At 44.1% G+C, this 24,327-nt stretch overlaps 2 protein-coding genes across 5 annotated transcripts; one reads left to right on the top strand and one right to left on the bottom strand.

Annotated features, from left to right (window-relative positions):
- Nucleotides 1–425: 425 nt before the first annotated feature.
- sae1 (SUMO1 activating enzyme subunit 1) lies at nucleotides 426–9,948 on the top strand. The gene is made up of 9 exons (XM_010873786.4): nucleotides 426–649; nucleotides 1,225–1,336; nucleotides 1,480–1,653; nucleotides 4,472–4,617; nucleotides 4,713–4,821; nucleotides 4,925–5,030; nucleotides 8,200–8,344; nucleotides 8,570–8,639; nucleotides 9,532–9,948. Exons 1-9 carry the CDS (start codon nucleotides 549–551, stop codon nucleotides 9,622–9,624), a joined length of 1,056 nt encoding a protein of 351 aa, XP_010872088.1. The 5' UTR covers nucleotides 426–548; the 3' UTR covers nucleotides 9,625–9,948.
- Nucleotides 9,949–12,591: 2,643 nt separating this feature from the next.
- On the bottom strand, nucleotides 12,592–23,328 carry bbc3 (BCL2 binding component 3). 4 transcript variants are annotated; one of them, XM_020049473.3, is made up of 4 exons: nucleotides 23,186–23,328; nucleotides 20,983–21,247; nucleotides 17,134–17,339; nucleotides 12,592–14,351 (listed from the first exon to the last, which is right to left on the bottom strand). In XM_020049473.3, exons 2-4 carry the CDS (start codon nucleotides 21,233–21,235, stop codon nucleotides 14,256–14,258), a joined length of 555 nt encoding a protein of 184 aa, XP_019905032.2. In that variant the 5' UTR covers nucleotides 21,236–21,247; nucleotides 23,186–23,328; the 3' UTR covers nucleotides 12,592–14,255. The 4 variants fall into 4 exon arrangements, with proteins under 4 accessions (XP_019905032.2, XP_019905029.2, XP_019905027.2 ...); XM_020049470.3 differs by lacking the exon at nucleotides 23,186–23,328 and adding an exon at nucleotides 22,886–23,179; XM_020049468.3 differs by lacking the exon at nucleotides 23,186–23,328 and adding an exon at nucleotides 22,997–23,179.
- Nucleotides 23,329–24,327: the final 999 nt, after the last annotated feature.

The raw sequence follows: 24,327 nt of genomic DNA, 5'->3' as shown, positions 1-24,327 counted from the left end.
TTCTCAGCATTTTGTGTTAAAAAGCATTAGCGGCTGCCTGATTGCTCTGTCCCTTTTCAACAGAATTCACTACAATCAGTATTTCTCTTGTAAAATAAATGTAATTGATTTACTTCAATGTATGTGGTAACACATCTAATGCTAATAAAGCCCTTTCGAGTTGATTTAATTTAGATTGACCCATAGAGACACATAGACAATGCGTACCAATACGTTTCCCATTATGGTATTTGTGAGTGGAAGGGCAGCGCCATTGAAGTACATTTTCTTCTTTACACATTTTAGCCACTGGCTGATCTTGATTTCATTATAAACATCTTTAGCTCTACGTTCCCACCATACGTATTAGTGGACCCATGTTTTCAATGCTAAAAACTGTTTCAATGTGTAAAATGCTAGGGCCTCTAACATCCTCTATTATTCTCTATGAAACTACACGTCATCATCCAGCGTCCGTTCAAATCAACGACAGCGGGATTTTAGCCGCTTTTAAAAAGGGAAATATAAATCCCTTTACTTGTAAAAATCGATAAATACATCAGTTTGAGATGATAGATATGATTGAGAAGGAAGACTCCATCATTAGCGAGGAAGAGGCGGCTCAGTATGACCGGCAAATCCGACTATGGGGTCTGGATGCACAAAAGAGGTAGCTTTTAGCTAACATAGCTACTGTAACATGCTTTCGTGCATTGTCTTTGTAGGCGGACCTAATGCTTAATCAGGACTAAACAGACGTCACATGAATTTAATGGAAACCATAAATTATACATACACTTGGCATGACCCTAGAAGAAAAAAAAATAGTTTAGTTTTTTTTAGTTTTGGACTTAATATTCTACTAAATGTCCCTGACAGGATTTTCAGTAGCTTAGAATATAATATTCTTGCTGTATGGTTTCAAGTCATGATAAAAAAAAAAATCGAAAATGGAATACAGTTTACTGAGTGGACTTTTTTTGCTTTGGCCCATAAGTTGTGCAGTGTCCTCAACACCCCATAATCACTAAGTTTTTGGCTAGATACATTGCTTGGATAAATCAAATGTGTTAAAATGGAAACAGTTGCAGCATTCTAATGTTTACTTAAAATGTTTCCATAATTATGTTACATAATAACAATTCACTCTACACAAAGTGCACTTGTGGTCTTAAAGGCTCTCTGGCCTCTGTTGTATTGATGGATCAATGTAATACAGCTGTTGTACATCTGCTTCTGTTCCAGGCTGCGGGGGTCTCGTGTGCTTCTGGTTGGGCTCAGGGGCCTGGGGGCTGAAGTGGCCAAAAATCTCATCCTGGCTGGAGTGAAGGGGTTAACCTTGCTTGACCATGAACAGGTACAAACTGCAATACACACAGAGTGATGGTGTGTGCTTTCCAAAGCAGGACCTCATCACTGAGGAAATCGCATGACATTAATTAAGAAACAGAAATGACACAGTCGCTTGGAGCCTCTAATAATTGTACTTTGTTTTGGTAGGTGACAGAGGAGTCGTGTCGAGCCCAGTTCCTAATCCCGGTTAGCGCTCAGGGCCAGAACCGAGCTCAGGCCTCTCTGGAGCGAGCCCAGTACCTCAACCCCATGGTGGCGGTCAAGGCAGACACTGACAGGGTTGAGGAGAAACCAGATGAGTTCTTCCTTCAGTTTGATGCAGTAAGTGAAGTCGCGCGCAGCCGTCTTCCTTCTTATTGTTTTATGCCCTGTTACAGTCGATTAGTCAGCGTTAGAGCTGCCTGTGCATCCTGTGTGACGCGGAGAGTCAGTGAGTGCTGGTGTTTCAGTCAGCGACTACACTCATTCTGAGACTGTCTAATCATTTTTTCCCTTCCTCAGCGTTACTTTTGTGGGGCTTTGGTAATGCTGCTTTTGTAGGTGACTGTTGTCAATGTGGTCAAAGAGCTCCTGGTTTGAGCTCCGATTGGGCAAGCGGAGAGACTGACGCAAAGCTTTTCCACGTGCACCCACCCAGTGTACTGAAGCAGTGATTTACTACACCCTCGCTAAATCAATATATAGAGAGAATCATTAAGATGAACTAAACCCTCCTAATCATGTACCACTAAGAGTACGTAAAAGTGCCGTACTATCTTTTACCAAACTGTCCCACTTCCTTCAAAATCACTTCCAATGATAAAGCGTCCATGTCCAACTTCAATAACCCTACACCTCAAACATTTCCGCCCGCTTATATGCCAGGCAGGGTTAATGTCAAGATTACTTTTGTTCTTGATCTTCTGTTACGCTAAATGGCCACTAGGTGGTGCATTCAAACCATACCTGCACTACACTTTGCTCATGGTAGTGGATCATGAACCAGTATAGCATCTGTTTTGCAGATTTTTATATCATGTATTATTTTGTGTATTTTAATTTTTTACATATCTTTTATTAGTGATAGCAAATGTTACCATTGGATATACCTGTTTACACATCGTAACGTGATCGATGTCAATTAGAGTTTGGATTATCAAAAATAAATAAAAACATCCACTGACTTCCCTCAGACATGAGTGATTGTTAACTGGAAAATTGCTGTCTACAACAGTCAGGCAACTTAAGTTAATTTCAGGTAATTTCTCCCAACTGTTAAATAAATAATATACATTAACAATTGACAAAGTTGGCAAAGTTGGCAAATTGTCAAGTGTTAGAACGAGGTAAGAATGGCCTCCTGCTTAGAGATATAAATTTCTCTAACTTCTCTGCAGTGTTGACAAGCAGACATTTTGATTTTCCGTAGTGTTTGCTTCCCGACAAAACAAAGCAAGCTGTCTGATCCCAGTTCATAGCTATTCTCTCAATCAAAGCACCACTTTCCAGTCTGTCTGTGGTAGCAGAGAAAAGGTGGATGTGTCCCAGAGGGAGTGCTAGTGGAAGTTTAGGGGGGGAGTGGGTGGGGGGGCAGTCTGTGATGTAGTCTCTGCCAGACATGCATGTCTTGTCTGTGTGTTACCTTGGGAACTGTGAAGGTACTGTTTATATGTTGCTGGAATGCAAATGGATGCAATTGCTCCTTTTAGAGACTGCGCTTTGGACTGAGAGATTGATATGTTCGGATTAAAGCTTTGATCCCCAGAGAGTTTGCATGCGTTTTATTTTTAGTCTTTTTAGAGAGAAATTTAAAGAGGCGAACAAAGATATATATATATATATATATATATATATATATATATATATATATATATATATATATATATATATATATACACACACACACACACACACACACACACACACACACACACACACACACACACACACACACACACACACACACACACACCTGCGTGTGCTTTCCACAGCATATTGCTATGCTCTCTCTGTTGCCAGTCCAGTACTGTTTTCAACTCTGTCATAGCCACTCACTATCTGCATGTCTGTCGTGTCACCAGTCTCTTCCGCCAGACCCATTCACCACTGTTAGCCGCCAGTCTACAGATGATACGCTATTCTCCTTCTCACTCCCTCTCCTTCTCACCTCTCAACAACGTCGATCTCTCTCACAAAACCTTTGCCGGAAGCCATCGGGAAAAGGTGCCCGATCTGCACTTCTTCAAAGGAAAGAATGCTTTGGACAGAGAGACGGACTGAAAGGCTGTTCAGGTTGTTAAAAAGCCCTGTCCCCCCAGGCCTGTCAGTGCCAGCACTCCCAGTTCCCACTGCCAGACCCGGCTAATGAACTAACTACACCAGCAGAGGTAGTCGACACATCCAGCTATGGCATCTGTCCTCCTGCATCTGTCCTCCTGCATCTGTTGCCCCAGTCACAACTGAGAACAGGCCTTTTGAGAAATGGCCACTTAAAGACGGCCATATATGTAGGTTCAACTGGCTTTATCTCCTGCCGGCTCGTGTTGTCATTAGCATTTGTACAGTGACCTGGTAAATGAAGCGTAATAATGGGAACAGGCTGTTGTAATCTGCCCTGCCCTCCCCCATATCATGCCATCAGCCTGTCAAAAAGAATGTCTGCATGTAGTGAACCTGATACAGGATGCTGGCACATCCCATCGTTGTGGGACCTTGTGTGCTGGGAGGGACCAGTGTTTGCCATTCACCCGTGTCACAGACGGCAGTCAGTCATGTAGCAGACACCCCTTATCTCTAGTCGAGTGTGGGGTGTGCTGGCTTTGGCCTTGAGGATAAGATGGGCCCAGCCCAGTGGTCAGTTGTTTGGTAAGGCAAAGTCTGTTCCCCACCCGGTTCAGTCAGAACACCCTGGCTAGAAACATGGATTTCGCTACTTCAACTAAATACCATGTTGTGTTAAGGAAACAATGTTCCGTGTTGAATAAACAGACTTGTGGAAGGTTGAGTAGGGGTGCAGGTTCTGTGTGGTTGAACGGCAGTTCTTAGCCTGGGAGAAGTTTGTTTCAATCCGTAGTTGATTGTTGGTCATCAAAATGTTAAGAGTGAACGTGTAGTTGGTGTCATGGGGCTGCCCTCTGACTGTCCTCCTTGTTCTGCTCAGGTGTGTTTGACAGGCTGCTCCAGGGATCTGATGATACGAGTGGACCAGCTATGTTCCCAGAACAACATCAAAGTGTTCTGTGGTGATGTATTTGGTTACCATGGATACATGTTCTCCGACCTTGGCCTGGAGCACAACTATGTTGAGTAAGTGTGTGTGTGTGTGTGTGTGATGTATTTCACTTGGTTTTGTTATTAGGGATGTTTATCTGTGTTATCTATGGTTTTTATTCTGGCTATAGGGAGAAGCCAAAAGCAGTTAAGCCCAAAACAGAGGAGTCCAATGAACACGATGGGCCTGAGGCCAAGAAGCCGAAGGTCGACCCCAGCGAGACCACCATGATCAAGAAGGTGAATGTGGAGCAATGCGGGTTTCTTCAGAGTAATGATTATCCTCCATCTCATCCATTTACTCTTTGTCCTTCGACCCTCTCTCCATGCCTACGTTGAGCAGACGGCCAGCTTCTGCTGCTTGAAAGATGCTCTGGAAGTGGATTGGACCAGTGAGAAGGCCAAGAGTAGTCTGAAGCGCACGCCCGTGGACTACTTCCTACTGCATGGTAACTGACAGGCTTCTAATCCAATGACTTCTCTTCTTTAATAAAAAAAATAATAATGTTTTACACATCATCATCTATTTATCAGTACTATGTTGTCACTTGAAAAATGTGTTAAGTAACAACGTTCTGGAAATCAAGATCATATTGTTGTAAATACACTGAACAAAATTATAAACGCAACACTTTTTTGTTTTTGCCTCCATTTATCATGAGCTGAACTCAAAGATCTAAGACTTTCTCTATGTACGCAAAAGGCCTCTTTCTCTCAAATATTGTTCACAAATCTGTCTAAATCTGTGTTAGTGAGCACTTCTCCTTTGCAGAGATAATCCATCCACCTCACAGGTGTGGCATATCAAGATGCTGATTAGACAGCATGATTATTGCACAGGTGTGCCTTGGGCTGGCCACAATAAAAGGACACTCACAAACTAAAATGCCGTAGATGTCGCAGGTTTTGAGTGAGCGTGTCAGCTTCATGACCGCAGACCACGTGTAACCACACCTGCATCTTCACCTCCAAGATCGTCTGAGACCAGCCACCCGGACAGCTGCTGCAACAATTGGTTTACAGAACCAAAGAATTTCTGCACAAACTGTCAGAAACCGTCTCAGGGAAGCTCATCTACATGCTCGTCATCCTCATCGGGGTCTCGACTTGACTGCAGTTCGTCATTGTAACAGACTTCAGTGGGCAAATGCTCACATTTGATGGCGTCTGGCACTTTGGAGAGGTGTTCTCTTCACGGATGAATCCCGGTTTTCACTGTACAGAGCAGATGGCAGACGTGTATGGCGTCGTGTGGGTGTGCCATTCATCCTCGACCGACCATTACCTCATTTTGCAGCATGATAATCCATGGCCCAATTCCTGAAAACATCCCAGTTCTTGCATGGCCAGCATACTCACCAGACATGTCACCCATTGAGCATGTTTGGGATGCTCTGGATTGGTGTGATCCAGGTCCTGCTAATATCCAGCAACATCACACGGCCATTGAAGAGGAGTGGACCAACATTCCACAGGCCACAATCAACAACCTGATCAACTCTATGCGAAGGAGATGTGTTGCACTGCGTGAGGCAAATGGTGGTCACACCAGATACTGGTTTTCGGGCCCCCCCGGACCCTCCCAATACAGGGAAACTGCGCATTTTAGAGTGGACTTTTATTGTGGCCAGCCTAAAGCACACCTGTGCAATAATCCTGCTGTCTAATCAGCATCTTGATATGCCACACCTGTGAGGTGGATGGATTATCTCGGCAAAGGAGAAGTACTCACCAACACAGATTTGTGAACAATATTTGAGAGAAAGAGGCCTTATGTGTACATAGAGAAAGTCTTAGAATATTTAGTTCAGCTCATGATAAATGGGGGCAAACACAAGTGTTGCGTTTATAATTTTATTCATTATATAATAATTAATATTTGCCTAAATGTTTTTAGAAGTCAGAACACATTTCCCAGAATGCATGTTCCAACAGAGCTCAATTGAAGGGAATAATCTAACATCACATTACAAAGGAAACTAATGTTTGAGGTAATTGAGTTACTAAGTTATCAATTGAAGTATGGTGTAGCATAATACTTTAAATACAAGATTTGTGCTATTAGACTTAGTTTTGTGTCTTGGCTGAAGTATACAGAATTATAGTCAACCTTTGTTCTAAATTCAATTCATGTTGTGCTTGATGTGTTCTGTGGCAAATTCAAATGAGTCTGAATTGACCCATAGCCTGGTACCTTCCTCTTAAAAGTTTGGATAGATGATCTTTGTGATAGCATCTGCTTCTCCATTGACATCACCCGAGCACCACCCCCCTTCCTGTTTTGGTGTCTGTAGCATTGAACTGTGTTCTTTTAATTTGGCTGCCCTCTATTGAGTTTTTATTAGCCTTCACCTGGTCTCGTATGTAGTCCTTACACATCTCTATTTCCATCACAGGCTGTCCATGGCCAGTCATGTGTATACCAGCACAACAGCTCCCTACCACCACACGCTTGGGGCTGTCGACCCTATCCTGCCCGTGGTCTCTATATTAATATAACAGCCGGAAAGGAAATCATCTGTTATTCTGTTTTCTGAGGTGTCGGCCAGCATTTGGGTTTTTATAATTAGGTCTAGACATAGTGTTAACTCTCGACTGAGCTGCACTTGAGGAAGTGGTGCTTCCTTTGTTACAGCGCTGCCTGTGTCTACGGCTTGAGACGATCGTCTGCTCTTTGAAACACCTCCGGGGGGGGGGGGGGACAGAGGAGGACACCTCAGGCGAATGGGCACAGGACCATTTCCCTGCCCCTCTGGTTTAGTTACAGTCATTTAAATGTTGCTGTTTTCAGTTCCTGCCTATTTGAATCTCATCGAGAATGTTCCACGCTGCTCTTTTATGACAACACGAGGATGCAGTGTGAGGACACTCGACTCCCACAGGTGTCTTTGTTTGCTTTCATGTTGCGCCCGTCTGTAGTAGACTTTGAGATAACCCTGAGAGTCAGTTGGTGATTCTTGAGGGCGACGATATTGGTGAAGGTGGCGTGTGTGTTCATGGTAAATGTCATTCTAGTGGAAATAGCAGTGGGCACACCGAGCCTCTTGATGTGGTTGACGGACAGCTGAAAAAAAAGGAAGTTCTAACACTTGTGTTAACAGCAAAGCAAGAGGACCGTCAGCCTGATAACGTCATCCCTGCATCCCCCCTTTATTATTTGTTTTAATGAAGTTCAGTCCAAACCACATCCTCCTCCTATTGACACATCTGTCAGTCTTACACAGGATGGGTGTTGTGCTACACTGAAAGGACATGAGTCATGGGTGTCTGATCACTGCCTTGACAAACAGACGAAGACCTGCCATTATCAGATTGTGTTTGTTGGCGCAACACTCAAATTGCCAATTGTCTGTGGTACAAGCACGGATAAAGATCTGATTGCACACCGTTTCCACAAGATGATCAGTCTGTAATTGGAACACATTCGTTGTATATGGAAATTGTTGTGTTGTTATGTTGTGTGTTCTATGTTTTCCAGCACTTCATAACCACTCATTATAGTGTATTGTCTCCCCCCGTCCCCCTTCTCTCCTCCCCTCCTCTCTTCTCCCATGTCTTCTCCCCCCTCCTCTCTTTTCTTTCCCTGCTCTTCTATCCTCTCCTCCTCTGCTCCCACAGTGCTGCTGAAGTTCCGTACAGACAAAGGTCGTGACCCCAACCCAGAAAGCTTTGCGGAGGACTCTACTCTCCTGAGGCAGATCCGCGACGACGTCCTGGAGGCCATGACTTTGAGCAGCGAGCTGCTGCCCCACGACTTTGTCAGGTGACCAACTACATTCGGGCCATGGTGCATCACGTGGCAACTGTTCACATTTTGAGTCGCTCAGCTAGTGAATTGTCAGCTGAGGTTTTATATCTACCCGTGATGGCAATTATTTGAGATGAAGATAACTGGACTTTCACTTCAGAACCAACACAATAATGTAATCTTAACAAACAAATGTCAGTGCTTAAGGATGTGTATGTTTCTGTTCTGGTTCGTCATTAGTTACTGCTTCTCAGAGATGGCCCCTGTGTGCGCCGTGGTGGGGGGCGTGCTGGGACAGGAGGTCGTCAAGGTGGGAATACACTTTGTTTCTCGTTCTTTGATGTTAATGCCATTGCGCTGGGCTCCCACTGACTTTGTGATTGTGCTTCAAATACACCTTGTCTCAGAGAACCCATGTTCCGATCTCCCATTGTAGGAGATTCGCATCTTAAACTATAAAATAGTTTACTGTGACAAAGAAATACATTGGCTTTGCTGCTAAGAGGAGGTCCTGTACATACCCAATACCAACTGACTTTTACACTGCTGCTGGAAAAACCTTAGGGGAAACACTGACCCTGCTGTCCATCACAGTAAACAAACACACACTCACCACATTAACTGACCCTGCTGTCCATCACAGTAAACAAACACACACTCCACATTAACTGATGTAGAGGACGTAGAAAGCGAACCACTTGACAGCCTGTCACTCCACTTGATTCTGGTTCCGAACCAGAAATATCTGGGGATATGTTTCAATCCTGTGGTGCTTTTGGGGCGATTTTAGCCGCCAGTGTTAGTCTCTGTTTGGATGGACCGTTTGGGTTACGACCTGGAAGGGAGTTTCGTGGGGCCAAGGTAAGAAGTGAGCCCGGTCAGAGTGGAGCTCTGCTCAGGAAGTTAGTGACACGGCACCATGCTGCCTGCTTCCCTGATGAAATGGGCTGCAACCGGTCCACATGCCATTGGGTGAAGTCAAGCGATCCCTGATCACACAGCAGACCATGATCACACAGTGGACCAGACGGCACGGTAAAGCCCCGAACACAGTGTGAGAAATCTGCTGAAGCTCCACGTTGGACTTTAACAGATGGTGGTGTGTGGGTGTGTTTTTTTTAGCTGGTATTAAACTGTGTGGTGTGTGTGTGTGTGTGTGTGTGTGTGTCTGGGTTGTGTGTGCGGTGTTTGTACATCTACAGGCTCTTTCCCAGAGAGATGCGCCACACAGGAACTTTTTCTTCTTTGATGGTATGAAAGGCAGTGGAGTGGTGGACTACTTCGGTCCAAATTGATCAACCACAACCCCCACCGAAGGAGGGACAGATGTGTGCCATGGACACGGTCTGCACACACGACGCCACTGGATATTGACATGTCATTCTAATTTTGTGTCTGATTGGTTCTCAGTGTATTCACCTTAGCTGAAAGTGACTGTTGCAGTAGAATGTGTTGTTATATATGGACTCTTTTTTCTTTTTCTTCTTTTCATACTTACTCATACAGATTTGCAGTACACGTTTTAGAATGACTCTTTGCTTTGTTGGCTTCTGTCAGACCGTTGTTTCAAGAACACAGTTGGATTTTTACATTTTGTAATAAAAATATTGTGAAGTATTTGTCTTTGGGATTTCATTTGGAATTCAAGGTGGTGATATTTGATGGGTCTATGGTTGTGTAGAACTGGATGATGTAGGTTCTAATGAATGGGTATGTGGCCTGGTGTCGCGGGCAGTGGCCTGGTGTTATGGTTTTGTTGGCAGTGGCCTGGTATTATGGTTTTGTTGGCAGTGGCCTGGTGTTATGGTTTTGTTGGCAGTGGCCTGGTGTTATGGTTTTGTTGGCAGTGGCCTGGTGTTATGGTCTCGCGGGCAGTGGCCTGGTGTTATGGTCTCGCGGGCAGTGGCCTGGTGTTATGGTCTTGCGGGCAGTGGCCTGGTTTTATGGTCTCGCGGGCAGTGGCCTGGTGTTATGGTCTCGCGGGCAGTGGCCTGGTGTTATGGTTTTGTTGGCAGTGGCCTGGTGTTATGGTTTTGTTGGCAGTGGCCTGGTGTTATGGTTTTGTTGGCAGTGGCCTGGTGTTATGGTTTTGTTGGCAGTGGCCTGGTGTTATGGTTTTGCGGGCAGTGGCCTGGTGTTATGGTCTCGCGGGCAGTGGCCTGGTGTTATGGTCTCGCGGGCAGTGGCCTGGTGTTATGGTCTCGCGGGCAGTGGCCTGGTGTTATGGTCTCGCGGGCAGTGGCCTGGTGTTACGGTTTTGTTGGCAGTGGCCTGGTGTTATGGTTTTGTTGGCAGTGGCCTGGTGTTATGGTTTTGTTGGCAGTGGCCTGGTGTTATGGTTTTGCGGGCAGTGGCCTGGTGTTATGGTTTTGTTGGCAGTGGCCTGGTGTTATGGTGGTGCTTCAGACATGACCAGATGTGTATGGTACAAGACGGGAATAATGACCTCTGAGAAAGGACACAAAATTAGTTGTGAGCTTTGGAGTGGCTACATTGACAATAGACTGACTTATTTTCATGTATACTGAAAGGGTCTGTTTTTTTTGGCTTTAAAATGCGTTTGCATTTAATGAAAAAAAATAATCCAAAAAGTGTTTTGGTTGGTATTTCATGAAATCTAGCATAGTAAGGACGTGTCTTTTTAAGCCAGAGGCACAAAGCAGAATCCACATTGGCTTTTTTCCTGTATATATGTGAGATGTTGAAGAGGAAAAAAATAGGCGTTTTGTTTTTTGCTTGGAATAGGACCAAGCAGCATTTAATGGACATCGCTTTAAGCCCATCCTTTTAAATAAAGCACTCATCTTTCCCTGTCGCCCCCCCCCCCCAGCAATATTATAGTGGGGTCACTCGTTTTAAAGCTACTGAGCAGCAAAGATCAATCGGTCATTCCAGACATCAATACCAACGTGGATGTCATTCTGGTACTGAACTTGGAGGCTTCTGACTGACGCTTGTGTGGTACTCCGTGCAGTTGAGGGGGTGGAGCCTAATGAAATCAGTCATTCCTGTTTTCGTTGTAGAGATGATGTGCAATCCAGGCCGTTTAGAACGCCTAGAACAAACGTTCCTCTTGAATGGAGAGAACGTAGCCACAACAGTCTGAAAACATTCCTACATGACATAATTAGCAGCAGGCATCAGAGCAGCATTACACACACCTACATGTTTCTACGTTTGTGTTGCTGTGTGGTTGCCCAATATGTCTCTGTGTTCATGTGATGTGTTGTCGGATAACACCCTGCATGTTATCCAGATATGATTTATCACACTCCTCCAGATCACCACGCTGGTCATCGGACGGTAAACACAGTCCGAGCCAGCCATCAGGTGACGGCCTATGGTTATTAATGTGATTGGATCTTAGCAGTATAATACAACAGCTGAAACAAAATCATGATCTAATTCTTTAATCCAGGACCGTGGGGATAAAGTATTGGTTAACCTCTAGGAGTAATTGCATTGTATTGACCACAAGCTGTAGAGAGTCTGAATTTCATCACCAGAAATCATAGTTTTGTGATAGTCATTATCTTAATCATTTTAACAAATAGTACTCAAAAAATGCACACAAAAACAAGATTTTAGATTTCATAGCTTTATTGTAAAAAAAAAAAATCTACAAAATTTCACAATAGAAAAAGTGAAAAACAGCAAAAATACACTTGCATGAAACTGAGATTAGGAAGAAGGAAAAAAAACATGGTGCTACTTAACAGTACTAGCTCCGCCCCTCTTTGAGGGAGTGCTTTGGAGAACTTAACCACAATAAGTAAAGCCACCACAGGAAGTAGACCATGCTACAACACACACCACAGGAAGTAGACCATGCCACGACACACACCACAGGAAGTCATGAGGCAGTCAGAGCAAGGTGCTCACTACACCAGTTGCCTGCACAAAAAAATATATAGTTGGATATTCTCACAGGTTATTTTCTCACTGAAATGATGACACTGCAACAAAACAAAAAAATACAGAAAAGTGAGACTTCAGTAATGTTAAGGCCATAAGTGATTAAGTATGGCAAGACACAAAACTGGATGTTTTTTATCCATCATAACTTTTTAAGTTTTACATGTTGGGACAGTGCATACCTGATGAGTTAAAGGGGAATGTGGGCATTTTGTGTTTCTCCTACTTGACATGTGAAATGATAGGCAAATGCTTGTTATTGGACTGTGATGTCTTTCTAGGTATTTAGAAATGTTATTCCTATTTGTAATGCTTTGGAATAGTAGTGTGGAGGTCAAGTTTTCAAAAAGTGTTTCTTAAAATACTTTGAAATTAAACTGGCTATGGAAACAGCACTACGACACCATATCAACCACAGTTCACCATTTGTGTGCCTGGGGAATAAAATAATTTTTTTCCAGTTATCATTGTCTATTGACAGTTACTTCCAAGCCTTTTCAGTGGAGTTTTGGCTTTGAAACACATAAAAAAGAATCTTATTCATATAGAAAATAAAAATAAATTAATTTACATGAGTAAAAAATCAAAACAAATTACATTTTTGAACACTACCAAAAAAAATACTACAGTGTGTTTACTGTCCAAAAATAATTCTGGGTGTTTAGTTTCTTCTCACAAGCTACAATACATTTGCTGTATCATACAACTGAGGGGCAATTCAATTAATGCCATAGTCATTACAAATTATCTAAATAATGAAAAGATAATTATCTAAATCATGTTGAAACCAGAAATATCTCAAATCCACTGGATTTAAATACACTATAAAGGGCTTCCATTTGTTGGTCCAAAGAGAGAGAAAACTGCACACGTGGCAGATCTTAAACACAGAGAACTTACATTTAAGTACTTTTAAAGTTTGTTTAAATCCCATCCATTGACAACAGGTCTTCAGTCAGAGAAGTGGCCAAGATGGCTTTTCACTGGCTCCTCCATACCAGGCCATCATCTCAAATCAAACAATATATACAAACAACTGCTAACACTGGTAATGATAGTGGGGTCCTCCAGCAGTGCAACATCTCAACTTAAAGCCCCCAATCGTCTGGTGACTGGAGCATACAGCATATAGTCTGTGTGTGTAGGTGCCAACCATGTCCCACACCACAACCACTGACTGTCCTGAGGATAGTGTAATTTTGGAGGGAGAGTCAGAAAGGCACAGAAATTACAATGAAAAGTATTCAGATTTGAAGGGAAGAGTTGCATACACAGGAGTTTCTATGCACAACTACTGGCAATCTCCATCAGGTCAAGGTGGTCCTGTTAGAAACCACGGGTCCCACCTCTTATTACACATCCTAGTGGAGTTAGTACACATCCTGGTGGAGTTAGTACACATCCTGGTGCTAGACTGTGACTGTATGGTGCACATGAGGTTTAGGGGCTCATAATGCCACAGGACTCTAACTTACCACAGCACTAAGCTTGGCTCACCCAGCCACACCAGAAGTTGCTTACTCAGGCCATTCTACATAGGCATTCCACGTATGCCACCTTGTCAAGAGCTTCTGAATTTCTCCACCGAACATGGACCGCCATTGGAAAGTGTACATACAGGTTGGGCGCTGTTAGCCTCATGGTCAAGTAATATCCCTGGCCTCACCTCGCAGGCACAGCCAACGCACAGTTTACGTTGCCTCTCAGAATCGTCCTTCGTACCTCACCTCCCAACACTGTACTTCACAGTTTCCCTTGCCTTGCTGCCACACGCTAACATTGTGTTTCAAAGTCCCTTAAGAAGAGGACCCCACACTGTCAGGGAAATCCACCTGGTGCCAAACGCCACTGTACACCAAGAGCACCCAAATAGAGAGAGAGAAAAAGAAAAAAAAATAACTCTTTACAAGATGTACAAAATACACAAAAGTGGTCCGTCCTGCGGATTGAGTCCATTCTGAGGCAGTCTGTGATTGGTCCAGTGGGAAGCACCGGACCAACCACAGTCCATCTATATCAGTCGGTACAGAGTGCTGAGGGTATCCGAAAGGAAGTGGAGGACCCCTAGACACAGGCCTCTCCAGTCCTGCCGCTGGGGAACATCATCCTGGGGAGAGAGAGAGAGGGAGAATCAGTCCTCAGTCCCCACACAAGTATGTATTTTCAGTATGCTTGTTTAAACTGACATTTGTTGATTTAGTGACTTTGGAAACCCATGGATTCATTAGGGAGTCAAAGACAGTAAGTACGTGAATGAGGTTACATTGATGACCTAGGCGTAGAACCTACAAGGGTGTTATCGCACTACAGTTTCTGTTGTTTAGTAGAACAAGAGTTTTTTTGTGCCCTTTAATATCCCTTTGCTGGGGATGTTATCGCGTGTGAATCTGTGTGTGTGTGTACACTGTGCCACTGAGAGGAGAGGCTGTCCCAGACAGACAGTCTGCAAACCAGGACAGTCTGCACCTCGCCTGTCAACAGCTGCTCTGAGTCACCAGCTAAAAATAAACCAGCTCTTTAGTAACTGATAGAGGTGGAAAAAAGAGAGAGTGAGTGAGTGTGTGTGTGTGCGCGTGTGTGTGTTACTAGTGAGAACCTGTAAATATCCCAAGGCAAATCAGGAAAAGTTAGGACATTTTGCCAATGGTCATGTGGTTAAAGGTTAGGATTATTAATCTAAGGATTATTATCCTGACAAAGTGCAGCTGGAGAGCACTTACATCACTAATGTCTATATATCCTATGAGGGTATACCAGCAGCAAAGGAAAACACAATGAGGTAGGGTTTATTGTGTTGTTTTGTAGTTTACTTATTGCCCAATGCTTTTTGGCAGCTGCCACACAAAGTCATTCTAGCCTATCATTTCACTAGGCATATGAAAAGCCTGGTTTGAATGTGCCCTACAGCGGCCTACGAAAGGATGCACACTGCCCGGGGCGATGTACTAGAACCTCACATCTCCAGTCAAAACTATTAAGCCAGGTCCCGTTTAACTAATCCCAGCTCTCTGGGATTCATGGTGGAATATTTATATATGCCAAAACTAATCACAGTTAAGACAATGTCATGAGGTCAATTATATTTACAGCTCAGACCGTACAGTACAGAGGCCAGGAATGGAGGTGAAAGAAATGGACAGCGATTTAAACTTCTGTAACATGCAATGTTGGATTTAGTTTTTCTTCATATGTCATTTATTATATCTTACATGCATGGCCCGCTTGGATTTGCACTGTAAACATTTCCCATGCTAATAAAGCCCTTTAAATGGACATTGGACGTGTTGAGAGGCAGACAGGAGAGAGTGTGTGGGGACAGATACAGGGTGGGGGAACATAGAGAACCACTGACCTACAGGCCTGGTAGGGGAGGTCACAAGACAGAAGAACAGCTCCCAAGAGACACAGAAGAGAGTAGTGTATATGTGTGTGTGTGTAGTGGACTATGAGACTCACGTGCCTGTGGTTTAGCCCCCCACCCCCCAAGCAGCCCTTTGTTATTACTCGTGCTAAAGCAGTCCCTTTCCTTTCAGCTAACACTGTAAACAAGGTTTGCCGAAGGCCCTTGTCCTTTCCCAGACACCGTGCAGGCCAACAGCCAGTTTAACAAGGGAACACAAAAATGTCCCAGTACCAGGAAAAACTAATTTCAATGTGAATTATTTTGGCCTAGATATTAGGTTTGACGTAAAAGCCACAAAGAGTTGGTATTGAAATTAGGACTATGGGTTAAGTTAATAAAAATGTTAGATTGAAGAGGAATCCACATTCCATTTTTGTAGCTAAGAGCCTATTCACTTTAACAAGTTATTTTTGTTAGTCTTCTTTTACTGGGTTTGTTGACCGAGTACACAGTCATTTACAGAATTGAGCTGGGTGTAATCCAGGTTAACTGCCTTGCTCAAACACAAAGACATTTTACAACTAACTATGGTGTCGTGTGCAGTATTCCTCAAGTCTGACAGTCAGAGAAATTTACATGATTTGTCAAACATTAGCCAACTGCCTGACATCAGTTAAGCTTCCTAACATAGCTGAGAGAGACAGTTAAACTTAGTTTGAAACAGATAGAATTGGGATGCTGTTAACTAGGGCGGCACACATAAAAATATAATACTGTATATTTCAGCAAAAGCAAGCTAGCTACTGTAGTTAGTATCTAGCTTGCTAACATGAGTTCACAAAACTGTCACAGGTGCTGCTTAGCCCTGCCGATCAAAATGAGCAATTCCCTAGAAACATGCTGATCGACAGACATATTTATGATAAAAGAATCGCTCTTATTTTGGAGTAGCATGTTTCCAACTTCATTGGCTTTATGAGCAGTTTGTGTCAGGATTTGTAGAGTTAGCTAGCTAACCTATCTAGCTTGTTAACTCCGTGTCAGTAACTGTGGTCTAGGCCACTGCTTCTGCTACTGTTGGTTCCAATCCAACCTACCGGTTAAAAAAAGAAAATAAATCCCTCATCTCTTTCCTGCCCAGAGAAATCTATCTTTAAAACAGCTTGTGGTTGTGTCTCTGCACGTGTCGCGTACTGAACGTCTGCTCCGCAGCGCATCCGTGTGAGTGTAGGCTGACGTCAGCAGTGTTTGTCTGCCGAAGGGGGAGGCATGGTGGCGGTTGCTGGGGGGAGGGGTAGATTAGCCTGTGTTTACTCCTGCGGCTGCCTCGATGACTGGCTCCTCACGCAATGCAGCCAGCACCACGGGGGGGTTTAGTTCACACAACTGGAAACTCAACTCCCTTCTCATGGATCCATATTGATCCATTTCCATACTGCTGGCTTATGCACTTGCATTCATCCACTCACATATACACACCACACACTGATCACTCCTGGCCATATGGCATTTCGTTAAAGCAAAACGCACAGGGTGTCTCGCTTACCACTCGCTGGACAAAGGTAGCATTCAGGTCATCACCGATTCTCCTCAGCTGGTGGGCGACTCTTTCCGCCACCTCGTCGTCCCACCACAGGTCCGCTCTCCTAGGGGCTCTGTGCTGGGGGGAAGCCTGGGGAGAGCGCTCTCTCTGGGGCAGCAGATCAGGCAGGGCCTCCCTGTCCGTGGTGCCGTGGCGCTCTCGTTCTGGATCTGAGGAGAACAAAGAACACAAGCCGTCAGTGCACAGGCGACAGCTAGGCTTCCATAGTTCACCATTGCCGCAACACTTCATCAACTAGCCGACAGTACGTCAACAGAAAACACACAGAGGGGATGAATGAGAATAGAAACAGAAGATGCAGATTGACGGTAGTGTGCCAGCGCACGCAACATAACATGTCTCCTATATATATATATATATAAGATATAATTTATCACATGCAACTGGATGAACATAGTGTGCCCAATACAAGGACATGCTTGAGTGATTATTTACAAACGGTAGCACCCTGTCATGAGTAAAAGACGCCAGTGGACCCAGTGGAAAGTTTCAGTCCAGTTTCCTTCCAAACCCCACCTTGTTTGTGCACAAACCTGGCAGACAGCTCCACAGGAAGAGAGCCACAAGATTTGTGTTAATGTCCTAAGGATTTACTGATCCCATAGATGCAGGTGAGTAGGACAGAAAGAGAGCAAGAGAGGGAGGGACAGAGAGGGAGGGAGAAAAAGGAGAAGAACTCTGGCTTGTTGCCAGGGTAACTACAAGCGGTGCTCCCGGAGACAGAATCAAGCCATTGGCAGAAGAGTTGTGCAACTAGGCTTGGATTGGGTGGACAAGCTGAGGGGAGGGATTGAGTGGTCTGCCCAGGGACACTGCAAAGGTGGAAGGGAGGGGAGCCCTTTAAAGAGGGATTAACAAGGAAACTGAAACAAGAAAACGGAAAGGGTCAAACTGAGAGGGACAGAGGGAAGCAGGACTCTGCATCTGAAGAGGGGAAGCATAAATGGTCGACTGGCTCCTTTAGCTGAAATGCCACTGAAGGAAGAGGAGCAGATTGCTCTCTCTATGGGAAGTCCCAACCAGGAGACAAGTCTAGACATGCCCAAGCCACCATGTTTGTTTTACAGCCAGAATAAGAAACACAGAGAGAGGGACTATTCAAGACTATTCCTTTCAGATGCACAGCCACTTGCTCAAAGGACTTCCATCGCCTAGTAAATCCACAGCCGAGACCAAAGTACCAGCGCCACACCAGCATCATACCCCACCAGCCACATACCGCCTAGTAAATCCACCCCAAGACCAAAGTACCAGCGCCACACCAGCACCATACCCCACCAGCCACATACCGCCTAGTAAATCCACCCCAAGACCAAAGTACCAGCGCCACACCAGCACCATACCCCACCAGCCACATACCAGCACCATGCCACAACAGCACCGCACCAGCCCCGTACCAGCAACACACCAGCACCAAACCACAAAAGCACGGTACCAGCAACACACCAGCACGATACCACACCAGCCCCATACAAGCAACACACCAGCACAATACCACACCAGCCCCATACAAGCAACACACCACCAACACACAGACACCATACCACACGACACCAGCCCCATACCAGCACCATACCACACGGCACCAGCCCCATACCAGCACCATACCACACGGCACCAGCCCCATACCAGCGACACACCAGCCCCATACTAGCGACACACCAGCCCCATACCAGCAACATACCACACCAGCCCCATACCGAACCACACTAAACCACACCATAACACACCAGCACACATCTAGTCGAAGACATTACAGTGACAACACCCAACATATTGTAGCTGTACTGTAACATACTCTGTTTAGAGGTGCAATGCCCTATCCACCTTAATCCAGGCCATTTCCCTCTCCTTAATTCTCCCCGTCCCAGTTGTTCAGTGGTTTGTTTACTTTTTCCACAATCAGTGGATATAGAAAGTCTACACACCCCTGTTAAAATGCCAGGTTCTTGTGATGTCAAAGAATGAGACAAAGATAAATCATGTCAGAACTTTTTCCACCTTTAATGTGACCTAAAGTGTGAACAATTCAATTGAAAAACAAACAGAAATCTTTGAGGGGGAAAAAATACAAAATTTAAAACTCACAATAACCTGGTTGCATAAGTGTGCACACCCTTAAACTAATACTTTGTTGAAGCACCTTTTGATTTTATTACAGCACTCAGTCTTTTTGGGTAGGAGTCTATTAGCATGGCACATCTTGACATGGCAATATTTGCCCACTATTCTTTGCAAAAGTGCTTCAAATCTGCCAGATTGCGAAGACATCTCCTGTGCACAGCCCTCTTCACATCACCCCACATATGTTCAATTGGATTCAGGTCTGGGCTCTGGCTGGGCCATTCCAAAACGTCAATGTTCTTCTGGTGAAGCCATGCTTTTGTGGATTTGGATGTGTGCTTTGGGTCGTTGTTGTGCTGAAAGGTGAACTTCCTCTTCATCTTCAGCTTTCTAATGGACGCCTGAAGGTTTTGTGCCAAAATTGCCTGGTATTTGGAACTGTTCATAATTCCCTCCACCCTGACCAAGGCCCCAGTTCCAGCTGAAGAAAAACAGCCCCAAAGCATAATGCTACCACCACCATGCTTCACTGTGGGTATGGTGTTCTTTGGGTGAGGTGCAGTGTTGTTTTTGTGCAAAACATACCTTTTGGAATTATGGCCAAAAGGTTCCACCTTGGTTTCATCATACCATAATGTCTAGGTAATGTCTAGGTTGTGCCATATTTTCTCTACTTGATGATGACTGTCTGCACTGTGTTCCATGGTATATCTAATGCTTTGGGGGGAAAAACTTACCCTTCTCCTGACTGATATCTTTCAACAATGAGATCCCTCTGATGCTTTGGAAGCTCTCTGAGGACCATGGCTTTTGCTCTGAGATGCAACTAAGAAAATGTCAGGAAAATCCTACTAGTACAGTTGAACTTTATTTGTGATTAATCAGTCACTTTAAATAATGGCAGGTGTGTATTGACCTCTATTTAACATTAGTTTGAATGTGATTGGTTAATTCTCAGCCACATTCTCAGCCACATTCTCAGTTATAAGGATGTGGCTGAGGATGTGGCTCATTTTTCCCCCTCAAACATTTCAATTTGTTTTTCAATTGAATTGTTCACATTATAGGTCACATTAAAAGTGGAAAAAGTTCTGACATGATTTATCTTTGTCTCATTCTTTTACATCACAAATACCTGGCATTTTAACAGGGTGTGTAGACTTTTTATATCCACTGTACAACAGCATCAAATGTGTGACTTTCCGTTGAGAACAATCTGGGTTGGGTGTTTGTAATTGGCTGCCTCATAGTTAGTAAGATCTTACAAAAGCCTATATCGGTGTATTCAATTCAGGGTACATTAGGTAAGTTGCCCACAGGGCAGCAGGTCTGCATTGCTTGGTACTTGGAACCTCACTAAAATGTATACGCAACAGCAAACCTGACAAGCAGAAAATCAATGACATTGAAGTCTGTTGCTTCATATTCAAAATGCATGTCTACATTTCTAGTTCATAAACTTTCCCCTTCCATAGACTCACACATTCCATCACATAGTGAACTCTGGAACTTTCCCCATTCAGTGCCAGCGCCTGAGCATGCTGTCCTTTGACCTTACTGTTTCTTGAAAGCAGCGAGCTACCCACAGCCACCGCCACAGTTGTAATGCTCCTCAAACACGGCCACGGGTTCTCCTCTGCGGCTCAGGCCCTACAATTTATGCATAACCACACAGCACCCAGCACACCGACATAGTAACTAACCAGTAGTAATAACTAATGGTAATACCTGTGCTCTCTCTTCCTGGGGTGTCCTGCAGGGGGGCACTTGGGGGCAGGGGGGCTTCTCTCCCGGGGGGTGCATGATCCTGGCTGGGCTGACTGTTCATGTTGGGGTACTGTTGGTAGGTCTGGTACCCAGCCTGGTGGGGGTGGAGGCTTCCGCCGGGCCAGGCGTCCGGACGGTGCACCTCCATGCGGCAACTGTGTTGTCTGCCCCGGCTGCGGTGGTCCACTCCACTCTCCATCTGGGGGCGGGCCATAACAGGTGCAGTCTACGGAGGGAAGTGGGGGGGGGGGGGGGGAATGTGAGCGATGCAGTCGGGAAGATATGCACGCGCTGCGGATTTGCATTATGACAGTATCTGCAGATGCATAATGAAACTGTAGCCTAAAACAGTTTAGGTGTGAAGTGCGTGCAAGCAATAAGCCACCAGACAAGGCATCAACATTCCAAACAGCCATTCCTCCCCCTGTACATCCAAATAAACATTGAAGATGGCAGTTACAGTCAGTTGAATGGGGTGTCTGGTGTACACATAAAAATCGTCTCAACGTTGTTTCGCATTAACGAAGGTTACATTAGATTAGATTCGACATTAGGCATGTATGGTTTCGAGTGACAGTCTAGATTTCATAACATTGTTAAGGGTAAGCTTTGTTACGGGTCCTCGAGAGCTTGGCCTACCGACCGATACTTTGTGTGACCACTAGATGGCAACAACAACGCCCTCGTGTGCGCAAGAGCTGTTTATAAACACATCCGTGGCAGCCAGCAGTCAATTGACGTACGCGCACATAACTGTCAGCGGAGGGAGTTCTCCACTTCCACACCGAGGGAGGAGCGTTGTGTCAGATTTTTTACATTAATCTGCGCCGCTCAGTAATGTTGTAAACAAGGCATGCGAGAAATCGTTCGGATTTTTTTTTTTTTTTTTTTTTTTACATAGCCTACTTACACATTGCATAGTAAAGGCAGATGACGCAGATTCCCACTCGCTACTCCACGTGCCAAACCTACAAAAGGTACGCCCGGGAGGCAGACCGGTTCCAAAACGAATACAACCACTAACCACCCAGTGAATACTCTTTTCAACAGTGCAAACCAGGCAAGATAACCGAACCCACACAATAAAAATGCTAGTTAAACGCTTACTTTTTTTTCCCTTCACGCAAAAGCTGCATCGACGTTGTCAGACTCAGAACTTATCATTCCCATTCGATTCAAAATACATCAAACGTTTCAGAAGGAAATATGAGGTATGGAAAATAAACATACGTGATTTGTGATTGGGCAGGAGAAACAGTTAAAAGCGACTTATGGGTCTTGCTTCGGTCTCAAGTTGTTGAGAAACAGCATGTTTCACCACGGAATTAAACTTGAGAATTCCATATATTGAAGATATAATCACTAAACGAATGTCAGGTACCTTATCTATCCCTCCCCACAGGGCCACTAAAATTACACATCAAACTCACGAGAACCCTGTGTAAAAACGACACACTCCGCGAAATCACCTAACCAAACTAACAGAAATATGCCATATGAAAATCACACCAAAAGACAACATACTACCCCCCCCCCCAACACACACAAACACACACAATTACAACATAGAGCCAATGATACTACCACGTGAAGAATGTGTTTAAAGATGAAAAGCTAGTTAACCAGGTCTCCGAACCTATAACATAGCATCCATTAACTTTGTTATCAGGTATTACGACATTTTTACATGTCTAGATGTTTTAAAAGATAGCAGTACTACATGTAGCTAACAAAAGCTCTAACTAGCTAACTACTACTGTGTAGACCGACGTCTGTCAAAGCCTCATCTGTGCATTAAAATGCAACGTCAGCTAGCTAGCCCAGACCAACAGCATCGCCAAGACATTTGCAAAATTTTATTTACCTATTGATCCGCGAATTACTGTATATGTGCCTCTAGGTCAAGCACTTTGAGTTTCGATGGTTTCTTAACGTAAGTGTCCAACTAGCGGTTTAAATCGCGACTTGTCCTTGCCTTGGATGTCGAAGAAAGTCCACTTGCAATTTGTGACATTACACGTTTTCCGCCAATCTGTCAAAACAGGCAGCTCTTTCACAAAGTACAGCCGTATTTTATTCCATGACAATCGATGTATATCCAATACGTCAAGGCCGAGCTATGTTGTAAATGTTGATGACAAGGGAGAATGTTTCATACTGGTACCACTTTGCTTTCTCTCCCGCGGTTGTTTCTTTTTCGCCACGCCCTCTCCTCCGGATGACAACAAGTCCTGACATGCAACTACACAGGATGAGAAAGGCTGCTCCTCTGTGTTCGCGGGGTACTTCTTCCGACAACAAAACCAACAAAAAATCTGCCGACCCCCGCCCCCTTCCCACGCGGTTCCTTTGAGTTTACTATATATGTTACAGCTGGATAAAAAACAAACGCCTGGTTGTATAGTAGTCCGTGCCTCTGAAGATGTAGATGGGGTAGGACTACAATAGGACAATTTACTTTATGCATGTTTGTTATAACCCATGACAATTTACTTTATGCATGCTTGTTATAACTCATGACATGAATACATTACTTTAGCCGTGGGTTGTAGCTTACAATAACATAGACACATACAGAACATGACTAATGAAACATTGACATCGGTGGAATGACACACATAACCTGGGATAATCTCTTGGGACCATGTACTTGTCTTTATTACATGTATGCATACTTGTTATGTGCGATTAGATATCGTTTTGATCACAGAGAGGAACAACAGCCTACACCAGGAAAAAAAAAATATTCCGTAATGTATTTGGTGTATCTGCCTCTTATTGGGAAAACAGCCTCTTGGATTTGCTTTTTGGATTAACCTTCCATATCTATATTTTTTTCCTAATTATCTTTTGGATAATTACAATGATGTAATTAAATGTGTGTTTTCATCAAAGTGCATTTTGAATATGCACTTTGATGTTGTAAGGCAAATGATTAAATGGCAGATCCACCTAAAAGGAAAAAAAGCTACTTTATAATCAGGGATTTGCCTAGGCCTATGTTCTGTCAGACACTGAAATCCAGTTATGACAATTCGCCTATACGGATATATTCAGCCTGCTCAATTATATGCTACTGGATATTCAGTTTTTATCGTTTTGTGGTTTTCAAATGGCAGCCACTGGATAGTTAGATGCAGGCCCTTATTTATTTAGGTGGTTTGTAACCATTTTGGAGTTTAGGATCTGTACTACAAATTACACTCTCAATGACATAATCTGTCTACAGAATATGCACACAGTTAATTATGGTAATTGACCAGACATTGTATAGGCCCACATGCAGCCAAAAGAACCACCAGCTGT

This window comes from Esox lucius, chromosome 1 (genome assembly GCF_011004845.1).
Source record: "Esox lucius isolate fEsoLuc1 chromosome 1, fEsoLuc1.pri, whole genome shotgun sequence".
Taxonomy (NCBI): Eukaryota; Metazoa; Chordata; class Actinopteri; order Esociformes; family Esocidae; genus Esox; species Esox lucius.
Note: the sequence above shows the minus strand (reverse complement) of the source record. Positions and strands in the feature narration are given on the sequence as shown.

What these genes read in the sequence shown, in the direction of transcription:
- sae1 (XM_010873786.4), top strand. Translation starts at nt 549, where the DNA reads ATGATAGATATGATTGAGAAGGAAGACTCCATCATTAGCGAGGAAGAG. An exon ending in TCTTCCTTCAGTTTGATGCA is followed by an intron (nt 1,654 to 4,471) that starts GTAAGTGAAGTC and finishes TGTTCTGCTCAG; the next exon opens with GTGTGTTTGACAGGCTGCTC. An exon ending in CTGCCCCACGACTTTGTCAG is followed by an intron (nt 8,345 to 8,569) that starts GTGACCAACTAC and finishes GTTCGTCATTAG; the next exon opens with TTACTGCTTCTCAGAGATGG.
- bbc3 (XM_020049468.3), bottom strand. Translation starts at nt 23,035, where the DNA reads ATGTCACAAATTGCAAGTGGACTTTCTTCGACATCCAAG. An exon ending in CCCAGGAAGAGAGAGCACAG is followed by an intron (nt 17,340 to 20,982) that starts GTATTACCATTA and finishes TGTTCTCCTCAG; the next exon opens with ATCCAGAACGAGAGCGCCAC. An exon ending in CTACCTTTGTCCAGCGAGTG is followed by an intron (nt 14,352 to 17,133) that starts GTAAGCGAGACA and finishes CTCTCTCCCCAG; the next exon opens with GATGATGTTCCCCAGCGGCA.